Here is a 15393-nt window from a genome sequence, read left to right on the forward strand (position 1 = left end):
GGGACTTCTCCCCTCTTCCCAGTCCCTTCAGCACCTGCCTGCTCTTTGATGTTTGCTTCTGACAGTCGCTGCTGCAGGCACTGTGTGTTCTGGCTTCATCCTTCCTGTGCACCTGGTATCCTGCAGCCACTTTTCACACACGCCTGTGACTCACCAGCCTGCTGCAGCATCCCCTCCCGTGCTAGAGACGGCTCTGGTGAGAGACAAGCTGCTTGTACACGCGGTATTTGAACAAGGAGCTCGTGGACTCGTGTGGCAGAGCGAGAAGGGTTAATGTTCCGGAGCGCTGGGCCGGCATGGACGCCGCGCATAGCTCTTACCCCGGTGTGGTTCTCAATTGTTAGCAAGCCCCCCTTAGAACTAACGTGATAGGAAAGAGCGATACCCTCCTAGCATCTGAGAGGCGGACGCAGCATTCTGCATCTCCGGGAGTCGCTGTCTTGCAGAGACCGCGGGGGTTGGATGTCTTAGGAAAGTTTCTGGGGTCCAGCATCTCTTGAAACTGCTCCAGTATTTGGAGGTGGAAATGGAACTTGATAGAGCTCATGTGCCTGGAGGGACGGAAGCCTCCCCACCCTAGGAATTCCACCAGGTGGAGGATCCTAGGTTGCTTTGATGCAGCCTGTGTTCCTGTGAGCGCTGAAAGTCTCTGATTTGAGATGGGGAACTGCTCCATGTGTCTCCATCAGCCACCTGTGCTGCTGGCAGCCCACCTTAGTCTGAGGATGGTCCCTGGCCCAGCTCTCGGCCCGCAGTCCCTTGCGGTTTGCAGTGTGTATTGAACGTGGAGGAGCTTACAGGTTTTGGACAGAGCACCAGGTGCCCAAACAGTAGAATTGCTGCTCAGTGCAGCGGTGTCATGGGATCTCACCCCCACTTTGAGCTTGTGGGTTCAAAGATGGGGACCCGCATGTATTCTGCCACATGTCCTAGGGTCTCACCCCCACTTTGAGCTTGTGGGTTCAAAGATGGGGACCCCTCTGTTCCCCTGTCTCCTTCAAAGACACTCCTGGGAACACAGATCCACTCACAGAGGAGGAACCTTTCAAACCCAGGAGGACTGTCTTAAGAAAAGAATTTATTAAGAGAACAAAAGAAAATACAGAATCTCGAATAACCTTATCAATCTCTAAACAGGAATAAAGAATTCCTTTAGCAAACACACAATTGCAAATATAGAAAACAAATCATAAGACTAATTCTAATTAATACTCACTATTAATTAGTAGAAACTTTAGATTCAAAAGAGTTCTAACACAGAACACAGACAAAGGCTTCCCTCCACAGAGATTTGAAATTATCTCGTCTCTGATTGGTCCTCTGGTCAGGTGGTCACCAGGTGCTTCATGTTAACCCTTTACAGGTAAAACAGACTTTAACCCTTAACTATCTGTTTATGACAAGCGGTATTTTCAATGGCTGGGCAATTGTAAGCACGCTGCTGGGCTTCACAGAACCAGTGCCCTAAGAAGAGGGGGGCTGCCTGCTGTGCCTGGCTACGGAGGGGATTGGTGGGGCAGCCAGAAAGACGTGGGAGAAGAAGCTGGGGGAACAGTTAGATATATGGGCTTGGGCAGGGGGGTGGAATGCAGGCTGGAGCTAACTCTCTGGGGTTCGTGTCCCTGCAGAGCCCCCTTAGGCAGGTCCCCAACCTCCCATCTCCCTTTGTGCTTTGAATTAATCCCAGGAAATCCGATAGCCAGCACGCCCAGAGGAGTCAGACCTGCTGTCAGACCTGCATGGAGGAGCTTTTGCACGTATTGGTCTGCTGCCTCCCAGAGGCCTCTGGGCCTGGCCCTACCCTGGGTGCAGTTCTGTGCACTGGTGCCCAATTCTGTTCTCCTGCCGGGCCCTGTCCATTTGCTGTCTGTGGTCCCGCTGCAGGTACGGCCATGCCATAAACCTCGGCCCCTCACGCCTCATACAGCTGCACTCGTGTAGGCTCGCGCCCCCCGGGCTTACACGACGTACACAGCGGAGTGAGCCCCCCAACTCATCCCAGTGCTGGGGCCGGAAGTGCGGGTTAAGAGACGGCAGGCAGGCTTTGCAGGGCAGAGGGTTTGCAGACATATCACTCAAGCAATTCTTATTCCTTTCTTTCTCTCCCTTCTATCCCATTCCTCCTTGTCCCCTTCCTGCTTCCTGTCTTTCCTGCAGCTATGAATCCTCTGCTGAAATCTTGCCACACACACCAAGACTTACCCACTTCCCAACCGTGTCGGGTTCTCCGGCCAGCCTTGCCGATTCCATGCAGCAGAAACTGTCCTGTCCCCGCCGACGCCGGCAGCAAAGCCCCAGCGCCATGTAGCAATCGCACCCGATGCCCTTTCTTTGTCTGTCTCTGTCTCTGGCCAGGTAGGGTCTCTCCAGTTCTGTCAAACTCCTTCCCAGCTCCACGGTGTCTGGCTTGTGCTGTGGCCATCTGCCTTGCTGCGCTGGGCTGGGCTCACTCTTTCCTCCTTTGAACTGGTGCCCCTCTGCTGATGGCGTCCTGGGTCCCAGCACTAAGTGCCAGAGCACCTTCAGGCCACCTGCTTGCCCAGTCCGAACCCAGCTCGTGAGCCCAGTGCACAGGCTCCAGAATCGCGCCCCCAAGGATCACGTGCCTCGGGGGGCTGGAGCAGGTGTCGTTAGCTCAGAAGTGTCCGAGGCGTGGGTGGCAGCATTGCACGTGTTCAGCTCTCTACTGTCTGCCTGAAGGCCTTGCTGCCAGGTTCTCCTCTGATTTCCCCTGCAGCTCCTAATGTCGCTAGTGTGGGGCGTCTGCTGAGGGACTAGCCTCTGTGTACGCTCTTCCCTTCAGCCAGCCAGAGCCAGCCACCCGAAAGAAGAAACAGCCTAAATCTGCCTTACTGACTAGCCTGCCTCCCAGCTGCCGGCTTCCCTGAGGTCACTTGTCCCAGGCACTCGTGCTCGTCACAGCCTGGCCCCTCTGGCCTCGGGACAACGCCAGTGCCACGCTGCACAGGGGGCAGTGTCGAGGGGCCATGCTTTTATTCAGGATGCCCGAATGTTCTGCGTGGCGCTGGGAGCCAGCGCTCAGATCCATGTGCCACCTGCACAAGCCAGGGCTGGCTTGAGCTGAATTCTCAGTCGCTTGACCGGGAGGGGGTTTCCATCGGCGTGCGTGCTCAGTGGGCCGACCGGAGCGTGTGTTAGTGTATCTGCGTGTGCGCCTTGCTGCCCTAGTGAAATCCTCTCTCTTCTCGGTTTGGAATGTATATTGGGGGAGGGGAGGGAAGGCTGTCTGTGGTGGGGGAGGGAGGTACGACAGTGCATTTTCCGTTGTCTTCAGGATGGCCGTTGTCAGCCTCCCCTCTCCCAGTGACTTCAGCTGAATCCAGTGTCTGGCGCTGTAACACTGCAGTGTCCGTGGGAGCTGTTCTCCCCACCTGCGTGGAGTCCTGCTCTGTGTGAACTGTAGCCCAGTGATCTGCACTGCTGGGGCGGGCTGGAAAGCTCCGCTCTCTGTGCAGCTGGCTGCCCTTGGTCCTGATCCATACTTTTCCCCACCCACTTTCACCCAAAGCAGAGGCACTGACTTTCCTAGGAACTGCAGCTGCTTAACTCCCAACACCCTCTCCTTCTCTTGCCCTCAGCTATGAGGAGAATTCCACGCCAAAGGAGGAGCCTGGGGACTCCAAAGACGCAAGGATGGAAACGGATAAAAAAGAGAAGTGACCTTGCACGTCTGGGCCAGGATGGGCGTGTCGGGACCAGGCCAGGTTGGGATCCAGGCGCCATCGCAAGGGATAAAGATAAAAAGACCAATTGTGTATCAGCATCGTGGTGTGTGTGTGTGTGTGTGTCGGGATGGGAGAATCTCTGTAAGCCACATCTCTGTCTGAAGTCCTTCTGCCATCCCGACGTTCCACCTGGGGCCTGTCCACCGCCACACAGTGCTTTGGGCAGCCACGCTCCCTTCTTTTATTTCATTTTTTTGTCATCTCCAAAAAGGGGAGGGGGAAAACCAAGGGGCTGGTTTTTAAATTTTGTATTGTGGATTCGCTTTCTCTCATATTAAACCATCTCAAAGGATGGAGGAGCTGTCTGGGTCTGATCCTTGGTGCTAAGTGGGTGGGGGAGCTCCCCTCTCCCTTTGGGCCCCAGCGGGGAGAACACTCATTACCCCAGAGCAGCGGATCGGGGGTCGCCTGGCCCGCTCTCTGGGTGCAGTCCTGCCTGGAGTGTGTTCAGTGCAGATGAGGTTAATTACTTCCAAGCTATAAAGTGATCTCCAGCATCACTGCCTAGTGGGCGGGGGGGTGCCTGGGAAGGTGCTTTTCTCTGAGAACTCCGGTCCAGTCACTCCCTCCGTTTGCTACACACTCACATCACTCACCTGGCCCCTGACAGAGAGGAAAGGTGGGGCTGGCTGCCTGGAGGAGTTGGATGCCTGTTTCCCATTAATTTCTGTCTTAGGTTCTCATCTGGCCCCCATTCCCCTCCTATCAGAGCACCAGTCCACCTTTGTCCTCATCCGCACAAAGCCCCAGGGGGCAGAGTCGAGCTGTTATCCCCATTGTACAGATGGGAAACTGAGGCACACAGCGACCTGCCTGAGGTCACACAGGGTCTGTGGCAGAGCAGAGAATTGATCTCAGGTCTCACCGATCTCAGGCTAGGCCCTAACATCCTTCCTCTCCCGTTAACGTCTCGTGGGAGTCGAGGAGCCACAGCTGAGGGGGCTTTGAGAATCCCACTCGATCAGCTTGGCTTAGATCACGTGACCCCTCCTTGGCCAATAGCAAAGCTGCAGTGGCACTAGTGGAAGTGGCTGACATCAGTGCACGTAAATTGTTTGTGCTTTGTCCCACACCCCTTTGAAGCGTCTCTGGGGAGAGTGTTGCTGGCGCTTCTAGTGACCTGCAGGGCACTGGCGGTGCCAGGGAGAGCTGCATGGTGGGAACACCACCTCCTGGGGGAGGAGAGCCACCTGCCAGGGGGTGCTGCTGCCTGGCAGGACAAGGGGCAGAAGTCTTGCTGCTTCCATGAAGAACCGAACCCAGCAGCTGCTGATGGAAGAGAAGCCTTGACCCACCTAAGAAGGAAGCTCGCAAGGTGGGTTGGGAACAGGACAGAGGGTCCCTTGGGAGCCTGTCACTGCTCAGAGCAGGTGGAAAGGGGAGTGGGGGGAGGAGCAGAGGAGCAATGAAGGTGATCAGGGCTATCCCGATGTGTGTTGCCTGTCCTATGCCAAGTACCATGGAGCCAGAAAATATGCCCCAGAGGCGGGGGCCGGAAGCAGGAGACAAGATAAACGTGTCAGATCCATTCCCTGCCCTAAATCCTGAGGCTTCTCCTCTTTAACTCCTGGGGCTTAGAGCCCCAGTCTGGCCAGTCCGATAGCCAGGATCCTGAACCGGGGCAAAGGAATTAGGCAGTGTGCAGGCCTATGTTCAGCTAAGGGGACTGAGGCCGACAATCCACATCTGACTTTGCCATCTGTAGGTTGTGCCCAGAGACCCTGATCAGCATCAGGGCCCCATTGTCCTACAAACAGCAGTAGAAAGGATCCCTGCCCCTGCTAGTCTGTGCCTTTGGGCACTGTTGGGCCTCAGGGTCCCCGTAATAACTGCTGGGCCCTATCGCTTTCTGGGCTGGAGAAGCTTCCGTCTCTGAATGGGTCCCACACATCTGTGACCTCGGGCTTCTCTTCCCAGCCCGCCCTGCTGTGGTTCTGGACGGGGAAGGCTAGCAGCAGAGTACTCTAGGAACTGACACTCTCTTCCCCTGTCCAGCCAGCAGGGAGACCCAGCGAACCTCCTGCGCTCTTGCTGAGTGAGAGTTTTGCCCAAGGACAGAGGAAACTGCAGGGATCTCAACATGTTCGGAGCCAAGGTCAGATGCTTCTGATTGTAAGCGGTTACCTGCTGGAGCTGTAGTCTCCTCTGCCCCTTCTTACGGCACCTCTGCGTTTGGCCTTAGATGTGCGACCTGGGGCAACATGGAGCTGTTACCTGTCGTGATCTTTTCCCTGAAGGATTCAGTGGAGCAGCTGTTAGATTCCCTCCCTTAGCTAAAGGAAGCAAGGCTGGGTCAGTGATTCGTTGCAGGACTGGGGGGGTGGGGGCGGCACCTCCCTGGTACCCACGTAGCATCCTGCACGCAGGGAAGCTGATCAGTGAGAGCAGTGGTGTCTGGGAGAGGCCTGTCCTGTCCTGTGCCATAGGTGTGCCAGTGCTGCTACTCGCAGTGAGTGGCAGGGCTTCACTGCCCTCCCTTGGGGAGGGATGTTCTGCACTGCACTGCACTGCACTGCTGCAGGTTCGGGCCCTGGCTGCCAGCCTCAGGCTGCCTTAACTAGAGCTGTGCTAGCCTTGGCAACGAGTGTCTGTCCGCTAATCCCAACGTTGGGCTAAATAGAAGCATTATGGGCTGTGGCAGGGTCCCGGCTGTGGGAGTCGTGGGACTGAAAGCCAGGCTGGTGTTTTTAAAAGGGGGGGGCGGGGAGAGATTAGTCCTGGTTGTGCAAGAAACACTGACAATGGGAACTGAGTGTGCAGAAGCCTGAACCGCTAGCGCAGAGGGTGAACTGCCCTGTCCAGCTCCAGGGGGTGCTAACTACTCGACCCACCTCCAGCCACACACCGTACCGGCAGAGCTGTGTGGCAACGGGAGAAAAGTACAGCCAGCCCAGCCCACCTCCCCAAGATCCGGCAGCAGCTGTGATGTGAGTACTGGTGGGGGGCCCTTTCTGTCTCTTGGGGGTAGATGGGGACCCTTTGCCATTCCTGGAGAGAGAGATGCTCCTCCTGCCACTCAGGGAGGGGGTCTCTCTGCCACTGTCACTGCAAGTGGAGGGGAGAGCTGCGGGGCAGCCAGTGGGGCTGGGGGATGTTACATTGTGTCTAAGGCCTCTGCTTCCCTTCATCTGGCCCTTGCTAACTGGTGCCCTGATCTCTCGCTGCCTTCTCACAGTGTGCTCAAGCAGTGGCTCCTGGGGGCTGTATGCATGCGCCCTGCCTCATACGGGGTAGCCCTTGCTCCCAGCCGGGCACCGTATCGCTCCCGGGATCAGCTCCCTCTCACACGTCCGGCTGGGCCGACACCTCGGGCACCGTGTCCTGCTCTCCAGCCCTGCGCTGTCCTGTCCCCGTGCAGGCCACAGTGGAGTCATGCAGAGAGCTGGCCTCTGGTTGCCTGCCTGGCTCCTTGCCCCCTGCCCCCCTGCCGCAGCTCCCTCTGCCATGAGTGCAGGCACCAGAGAGGAGCTGCAGCCAGGAGCCCTAACATGCTTCAGCTCTGGGCCCCTCCAGCCTGCGCTCAGCCTCCCCCCCGCGCTAGAGCGCCTGGGAGTACGGCCTGGCTAAAGGGGAGCAGGCTCGGGCCTGGGAGGCAGGGGGTGGCTACAGCAGTGAGCCCCTGAGCCAGCTCCTCGGGTAAAAGGCAGTTTCAAAGCTCCGGCCACGGAGGGCAGGGAGGAGGGGCACCGCTCCAAAGCCGAGACAGCTGCAGCCCTCGCCCTGCCTCCCATTGTCAGTGGGATTCCGCTGGCTGCCTGATTCCTTCACACTGGCCCTTGTGTGTCCCTGTGCAGGTGGGAGCCTGGCCCCTTTATTGACCGGCCCTGCCCTCTGCACAAGGCCTGGCCTGGACGGATCAATGCAGCCTCCGTTGCTCGGCAGTTTCTAAGTGACCATCTCCTCCCCCCACCCTGCCCGCCCCTCTCCAGCTAGGGCAAAGGGACAGCTGGGCCATCAGCTCATGGGTTTGTTCCAGGCCTTGCGCAGCCTCTCGCAGGCAGCAGCAGGCGAGATTTACTGGGCTGGCCTGCTGACCCGAGCCCCGTGGCCGGGGAGCAGAGTTTAACAAGCGAGAGCTGTGTTCAGGGAGCCCCCCACTCAGCCTGGCCTCAAGCACAAAGCGTGAGAAGAAGCCAAAATGCAGAAATACAGTGGACAGGGGAGTCGTTTGTCTTAAGATTGATTGGGAGATGCCTACGGCCTGTCTTAAGGTGCACAGAGCTGAGGGATCCAAGCCATGCTGCAGCCAGCGACCTCAGGCTCCCATGGCTACACCTCCCCTCGTCCATCCTCAGGCTGGAGGGGAAAGGGCCGGAGGGCGCCAGGCCAGGCCTGGCTGCAGCAGATTGAGGGCAGGGCTTGCAGGTCACACCCTGCCATAGAATTCGAAGGCTGAACTGGCCTTGCCCTGGAGGCAAATGGGTTTTCCTCATTCCACCCTGGCTGTTCTCAGGGTATAAAGGGGGGATCTGTCTTCTTGCCAGAGTCTCCAGTGCTGGACCCAGCTCCCAGTCCGCCCCCTCCCCACCTCTCTCTCCTGCGCCTTCTACAGACGAGTCTCCCTCTCCCACTGCTGCTGGGTTTCTGGATAGTCCATCGCATTCCCAGCCCACGTTTCATTCTCCAAGCTCTGCCCTGGGGGGTGGGGGGGAACACGACCCCCCTCTACAGCTGGGAAAGCAGAGGCAGAGTGGCGGCAGTGCCATGACAGGCGGGGCGGTGGGCTGAGAGCCCCAGCAGCTCACGCTCAGAGCCAGCCCGCGGTCCGTGGAATCGGTGTGGTCACTGGGCAGTAGCTTGTCAGCAGCGGGATGCAGCCTGGGCTCTCCTTTGTCTGACAGGACGTGGACAGCTAGACTTGAGCATTTGGTGTTGGGCCCTACTCTGAGTGACCGGCCTAGCTCGAAGAGCACAGTCATACCCCCCCCCCCCAACGGGCTGGGATTTCTCAGGGCACTTTAGAAAGGTGGGGGAGGGGATGTCTTTTATTGGACCAACTGCTGTTGGTGAGAGAGAGCAGCTTTGGAGTTTACGCAGAGCTCTTCTTTGGGTCATGTTTAAGCTCAAAAGCTTGTCTCTCTCCCCATCAGAAGTTGGTCCGATAAGACGTTACCTCCCCCACCTTGTCTCTCCAGTATCCTGGGACTGAACTAGCTACAGCAGCCCTGCATCCATCCATGCAACTTGTCAGTACTGAGGACGTCTCCAGCTGGAGAGCGTGGTCTGAATTGCTTCCGAGGGGGTCTCCAACGGAGCGGTCGCCTCTCTCATCTCCCTGGGCCAGGAGTGAGTGGTCTGGGTTCCCAGCTGCTGCTGCTGCTGTTTTCTGGGAGGTTATTCTATTGTCTGAGCCAGGAAAGCCATTTCAGTCGTGAGGAGACAACCATTGAAAACCCATTTCCCAGTCCACCTGCTTATTGCACCGAGCAGGGACGTTGTGATGCCTTCAAGCAGCATCGCGGTTGGGTTTGGTCAAGCTGAGGTTGGGGTTGGGATTGCGCTGAGCCTTGAAATGGGTTAGAGGAGGGAGCAGTTAGCTTAGGCTGGAATAGTTACGGAGCGGGTGGGTGAGATTCTGTGGCCTGCCTTGTGCAGGAGGTCAGACTAGATGATCATAATGGTCCCTTCTGCCCCAGTCTGGCCGTTCTGCTGGAATGCCCCAAGCAGCACTATTGCCTGAGCAGGGCTGAGAGTCGGACCCGGCCTGCACTAGGGATTCCTGCTCTCGGAGGCCAGGCGCTGGGATAGCTGCAGCAGGATCTGGGCCAGTGCTGGGAGGGGGCAAGCTGCTCTCATGCAAGCCAGGGCTGGCAGCAGCTTTGCCTGGGGGGTTGCAGCAAGGTCAAGGGCTAGAGGGGTGAGCCCATGGGCCCGAGGCCTGGGTAGGTGGGATGCTGATTGACCCGTGTCCTCTGTGAAGTCGCCCAGCCAGCCAGTAATTGCTCGCTGGTTTCAGGTTCCCTTCCTAGGCGAAAAGCCCAGTCAGCCAGCACTAGCCTCGCTCGCACAGGATCTTCTGCTGCCCAGGGGAAAGGGAGGCGCACCAGGGGGGTTTCGGCTGGACACCCCTCTCCGAGCGGCGAGTGAGGAGCCTCATTGTACAGGGCTAGCTTAGAGCAAGACCCAAAGCGCTGGAGCGATGGCGCACACAGCGTCTCCCCTGCTGGCGTAGAGACTGCCCTTCAGTGCAGGAGCTCCTGGAGAATCCCCACGTCTCTCCCCATGCCCAGTGCCAGAATAAATAGAAGTGTTTGCTGGCTTGGCAGCTCCTCCACAAAAGCCGTATTGAACCATTATTCCCTCCATCGGCTGCGAGCACTAAAAGTGGCGCCTCGCGTTCTGCCATCTAATGACCCTTCGCCGTCTCCTACAGATGTTTTCTATGACTTACAGCTACTTTTCCAACAGCCTTGTCCGCAAAAACAAGAGGGGCCACTTTAATTCCAATTAAATACCTCCAGCTAAGCAAACAGTGTGCAGCAGGGACTGGGCACAGCCCAGCCTGCAAGTCCAGCCCACAGAGTCACTGAGTCTAGACTCCAGATGTGATTTCACCAGCCTCCAGTGTCCCATGGAAAAATGACACTCAGCGAGCATAGGAGCAGTCATAAACAGCCCGGGAGATGGGAGAGAAGGGCTGACTGTCACACTGTGGAGGCAGCTGGGAGGATGAACCCTGGCACTAATGCCCTGGCAGGAACCCTACTGCACCCAGATGCCAGGCTGCAGACTCACTGGCAGCACCAGGATGGTGGGAGCGAGTAGAGGTCTCCCAAGTGGGAGGGTGAAGCCTGGCCCTTGTGCATTGCTGGGGTGTGGCTCCTACTGTGCAATGCTCGGTGTTGAAAGACTGGCACTTGTGCCCAGGGTATGTAACCTACTGTACTCAGGAGCCGGGTGTGTGAATCCTGGCACCAAGTCAGTCAGTGTTTGGATCCTCCTGCATTTCTGCCCTGCCAAAACGAGGCCTGATTTCTGCCTCCAGCAGCCGAGTGGGGCCCAAACGTCAGACAGGGCGTATGTGGTTCTGGATTTTGTCACGTCTCACCCCTCGGTGTGTTGCATTAAATGCCAGAGCACTCCCTGGCTCCAGGAGTGCTGCTGAATACTGGCTCCTCTGGATCCCAACATGCCTCGCTGCAGTCCCTGGAACCCCGCTTCCCCAGATCCATTGGGAGCCCTCTGAATGGGTTTATCATCACTCCTGTCTTGTCCCCAGGCTGCAGACGTGAACTTCTTCCAGTGTTCCCACATTGCTGGTCCCAGCCAGTGCTAGGAAGTGCCGAAACAACTGAACAGGGGGAGGAAAACGAGACAAATTAACAAAACCTGCTTGGGGCCAGTTCAGACTTTACTCCCATCAGTTCTCTCATCCCTATTCTCCCCCCGCTTCCCGATTTCCTTTGGAGCTAATGAGGTTAAGCCTAGCGCCTTTCCACTCAGCTGCTCTGGGCACGGATTCCCTCTGCACATTAATCCCGTATGGTGAACAGCCCAGAGAGGTTAAGGCTTTAATTTGGGCCTTTCCCCTGGTCATTAGCAGTGTTCTCTGAGTAGAAGGGTCAGGCTATTTCATTAGAAGTGGAGGGAGAAGGAAATTAGAGAAACCTGCATTCTCCAGTCAATTGTCCGCTCTCCAGCCCACTCGAATTCCCACGTGAGCAGCTGGTGCTGTGCTTGAGAGCTTGGATCAGTAACGTGGAGGTGAATGTCTAAGGAAGATAAGAAGCTGGTGTCACTAAGGGGCAGAGTTAAGGTTGTTTTGGGTGATTTTAACTGTGCGCTTCCAGACTGTCAAATGGTGGGATTTATTTTCAATTTAACCTTAACTCTAACATTCCTGCTTTCTAAAAGTTTTCTGCCCACGATGCTGGCAGTGTACGTTTTCTTTTTATTTGGCATAAACGTGTGACTGAGACGTACTTCAGCCTGAACTCCAGACGAGCCAGGGCGAGGTGTGCTCTGCCGGGCTCCAAAGAGCGAGGAAGCAGCAGGTTCCCTGGGAGCTTAGGATCTCCATCTGCGTCGCTGCTCTTTGCTCCCCCAGGCTCCAGAACCCAATTCCCAGTCCCTGCCCCCAGGGGCGGCTCTACCTTTTTGGCCGCCCCAAGCAGTCATGCGCGGGAGGCGCCCCGGAGCCGCGGGAGCAGCGGACCTCCCGCGGGCATGACTGCAGAGGGTCCGCTGGTCGCGCGGCTCGGCTGGACCTCCCGCGGCTGCGGACGGTTCGCAGGTCCGGCGGCTCTGGTTGAGCTGCCGCAGGCATGACTGCGGCAGGTCCGCCGGCCCAGCCTGCCGCCCCCCCGGGAAAGGGCCGCCCCACGCGCGTGCTTGCCACGCTGGGGTCTGGAGCCGGCCCTGCCTGCCCCAGACCTCTGCAGAACGTAGGCAGTTTGCAGGAATTGTAAGTCCTGTACATACTATATACAATGCATGTGCAGAGATCCTGGGCCCCAGACTTTAAATCACCTATTCTGACAAATCTCGCCCTTGGAACGAGGCATGATCTGCAGGAGCAGGGAAGCTAACGGAGGAGCCTGCTCCACTGCAGGATCCAGTAGAAGAACATCGTTCCAGCAGGCACTTGCAGAAGTCCTGGATTCCAGGGTTCTCTGTTCCTTGTGCCTGGAGCCTTTTCCCTCTCTCCACCCCCCTCAAAGCAGCTCTGTCTTGGGGGGGGGGGGGTTGATGCTACCACATGTCGCTTCTGTATGTGTAAAATCCCACCCCCTTCCCCTGGCTGGTGGGGCGGCTGGGGCGTGAAGACAGACGCCTGCACAGCTGTGCACTCCCCTGCTCCTGCTGCTGCCTGTTTCCCTTACACTGGGGGCTGCGGCCAGGCCTCCTGCATGGGGCGTTGGCTCGACCGTTCTGGCCTGGGCACCAGTTCCAGGAGGGGCGTGGAGGGAGAGGTGATTTCTCAGCTCGCTAGGGCCAGGCTGGCAGAGGGGTTCCAAGAGGGGCCAGCTGGCTTGAGTTGGGAGGGCACTGAGCCGAGACGGGTTCGAGCTGTTCCAGGCTGCGTGGCTTCTGCCTGCCAGCCCCGGCTGAAGGGGAAGAGGGAGGCACTGTAACTGAGTGGGACTCAGTGGAGACTCTTTCTGCTGTGAATGAATGTGGCCAGCGTGTCTCCCACCAGACCCCCTATTACAGCCACTAACACGGGCAGGTTTGTGCTGATCCCATCATCCGGCCTTTGGGGGGCTGGGAGCACGGAGGTGGAGCCGTCCCCTGGTCTTGGGGATGCTGTCGCGCTGTTACCTCCCTTGTCCTCGTTTTCCTGTCCCTTTCCCGGCCGCGTTAGCACACAGTGACGGAACAAAGCCAGCGTTCTGGTCCCCGCTCAGCAGATACCCACGCCAGCTCCTCCGAGCGAGGCCTGCGTGCTATCCAGCCTCCTCCCCTCCAGGCGGCTGGCCTGACGAGTTCGAGGTGGCTTGGCCTTGGAATTAGGAGCGGAAGGATTGGCCGGGGGGACTTGCCTTCGCCCTTGGAGCAGTGCGAGGCCCTGGCCTGGAACAGATAAGAGATGGGGATGCAGAGCAGGGGAGGGGCAGGGCATTTAGGAAGGAAGCAGAAAGGTCACGGGAAGATCCCCGTTCTCTCGCTGCATGTGCCAGCATGAGCTGCAGCCCGAGGCACTGTCAGCGCACTCCTCTCTGCCTGCCCCTGGTGTGCGTAGCAGCAAAACAGCTCCGCACCTGGGCTTCGTAGTTGTTACAATAACACAGCTTCCCAGGCTGGGTCGCTCTTCCCCCCAAGCCGGCTCCACTCTGTCTGGGCAGCTGCTGAGACCACCTTCCTTCTCTCCGTGGGGTCCCTCCAGATGGGAAAGCCGTCTTCCAGCGGAGGAAATGTGCGCCACTCCTGCAGGAAATCTCCGTTTGTCTTTCAGAATCTGCAGGAATGTTTCCAGGGCTGTGTTTGGAGCAGGGCATGGCGGACAGGAATCCATAGCCCCTTAGTCCATCTCCTGCACCGCGGCTGCCCCCACCCCACCCGCAGCTCCCTCCATCCCTACCCTCTGCAGGGAGCCTGGCCTTTCAAGGCATGATCAGTAACTCTGCAATTCCTCTGGGCTGGATTGGAACCGGGATTGGTCCACGGTAGACGACACTATCCCAGAGGGCCGAACCACCATGTAATTATACTAGTGCCAGCCCTGGCCTCTCTAATGAAAACACCCTGCACCAGTGCAAAACGGGCCTTGCACTGGTGTGAATTACACACCTACCCACCTGACATGGACCACAGGCGTCTGCACGGGTGTAGCTACAGTGGTGCAAAAATTCCGGTGGCGATGGGACCTAATGAGGCTTTTTCAGCTCAGCTCCTTTGCCCTCCCTGTGGCCTGGACTCCCCAGAGCCAGACCCCCCCCCACCCCAGAACTCTCCCCAAGGGTGGGCTCGGGATCGGAACGTGAGTTTCACAGCGGGTCCCATCTCTCCAATGAGCTCAACCACCATCACGACTCCAAGCGCCCCTGAGCTCAAGGCTGCTGCGTCGCCCGCTGCCTGTAGCTGGGGTGTTTTGCCCGGCTGGTTGTGCTGCAGCCCTGCTCTGGGGCAGGTCGGGGACTCGTGCTCCTGTCTCTGCCTGTGCTCCTTGGAGTTAAAACTTTGGACTTCAATGAAGTGGTTGAGCTGGGAGCAGCCAGTGCCCTTAGGCCCAGCCCTGCATTACAGCTGTTAGCGCCTGCAGCCTGGGGCCTGCCCAGCCCCCACTTTGCCTCCCAGCCAAGCCTCCCCAAGTGCTTCCCACATGTTAACGGAGGGTCCCCCAGGCCTGCCTGTCACTGAGCGTTAGCACCTGCCTGGCGCGCATGAGCACCACAGCGCAGGGGCAGCTGAGGGGTTTCACAGGGAGCCAGTTACTGGAGGGGGACAGAACCCAGGGATCCTGACTCCCAGGCCCTGCTGTAGCCATCAGCCAACACATGCTCTGGTCTCCTCTCCATCTCAGCCGCGTCTCGAGAGGAGCCACCTTCCGGCTCCTGGCACGGGCTCAATGGGAGCTGTTGCCTCAGGCCCATCGAGTTATAAGATTGTGACAAAGCAGGTTGGTGGGGTGACCTAGCGCTTAGAGCCAGCCGGGCTGTGAGAATCGGGCGTTGCGAAGGGCTTTGCAATGCTCAGAGCAAAGGGCCTGCAGAAATGCGACGAGCGACCACCTCAATAACGGCTCTTTCGCAGCCCCCAGCCCTGGCCGGCCTGAGCACCTTCGAGAGGCACTTTGGAGGGTGCTCTGCTGTCTCCTAGCATTGGCCCAGTGCAGGCCTGTACCAGGCCGGGCATCAACTGCCAGCTGCCCCCGGCCCGCATCTGCACTAGCATCCCCGCTGCTGGTACCCCGCGTGGGCATGCAAGGGGAGGAGAACTTCCCTGGGAAGGTGAGAACAGACCCAGGGTGTATGTCTCCTGGGGAGGGCGGCTGGCCTGGCTCAGGAGTGGACATGCTGGTGGCAGTGATCTTGGTGAAAAGTGGGTGACCTCCCTACCCGCTTGCGGGGGTGGGAGGGGATTCCGGGGTCGTCTGTTACAAACCAGTTTCCATCCATTAGCTGTCTGGTGGGAGCGCCAAGGAGCCCCTGTCATGGCCCAGGACCCCGTGTGCTAGGTGCTGTACGAACAGTCCTGCCCCACCAAG

The 15393-nt window shown here is 58.2% G+C and overlaps 1 protein-coding gene and 1 long non-coding RNA gene across 6 annotated transcripts in view; one reads left to right on the top strand and one right to left on the bottom strand.

Annotated features, from left to right (window-relative positions):
- Positions 1–4043, top strand: part of HM13 (histocompatibility minor 13) — a 31288-nt gene extending 27245 nt beyond the window's left edge. For 3 of the 4 annotated variants that reach the window (XM_039498196.1, XM_039498195.1, XM_039498193.1), the window contains exons 12-13: positions 2158–2355; positions 3600–4043. In XM_039498196.1, the coding sequence (XP_039354130.1) occupies positions 2158–2308 (151 nt within the window). In that variant the 3' untranslated portion in view covers positions 2309–2355; positions 3600–4043. The remainder of the gene's footprint in view (positions 1–2157; positions 2356–3599) is intronic. The other variant, XM_039498194.1, reaches the window with a different exon arrangement.
- A 6223-nt stretch (positions 4044–10266) lies between these two features.
- LOC120380484 lies at positions 10267–13544 on the bottom strand. Of its 2 annotated transcripts, none has more exons than XR_005587779.1 (3): positions 13008–13544; positions 11355–11458; positions 10267–11037 (listed from the first exon to the last, which is right to left on the bottom strand). It is a non-coding gene; the product is annotated as an uncharacterized LOC120380484 (long non-coding RNA). The 2 variants fall into 2 exon arrangements; XR_005587780.1 differs by lacking the exon at positions 13008–13544 and adding an exon at positions 12908–12955.
- Between the last annotated feature and the right edge of the window lie 1849 nt (positions 13545–15393).

The sequence above is a fragment of the Mauremys reevesii genome, linkage group 13, assembly GCF_016161935.1.
Source record: "Mauremys reevesii isolate NIE-2019 linkage group 13, ASM1616193v1, whole genome shotgun sequence".
NCBI classification, from domain to species: Eukaryota; Metazoa; Chordata; order Testudines; family Geoemydidae; genus Mauremys; species Mauremys reevesii.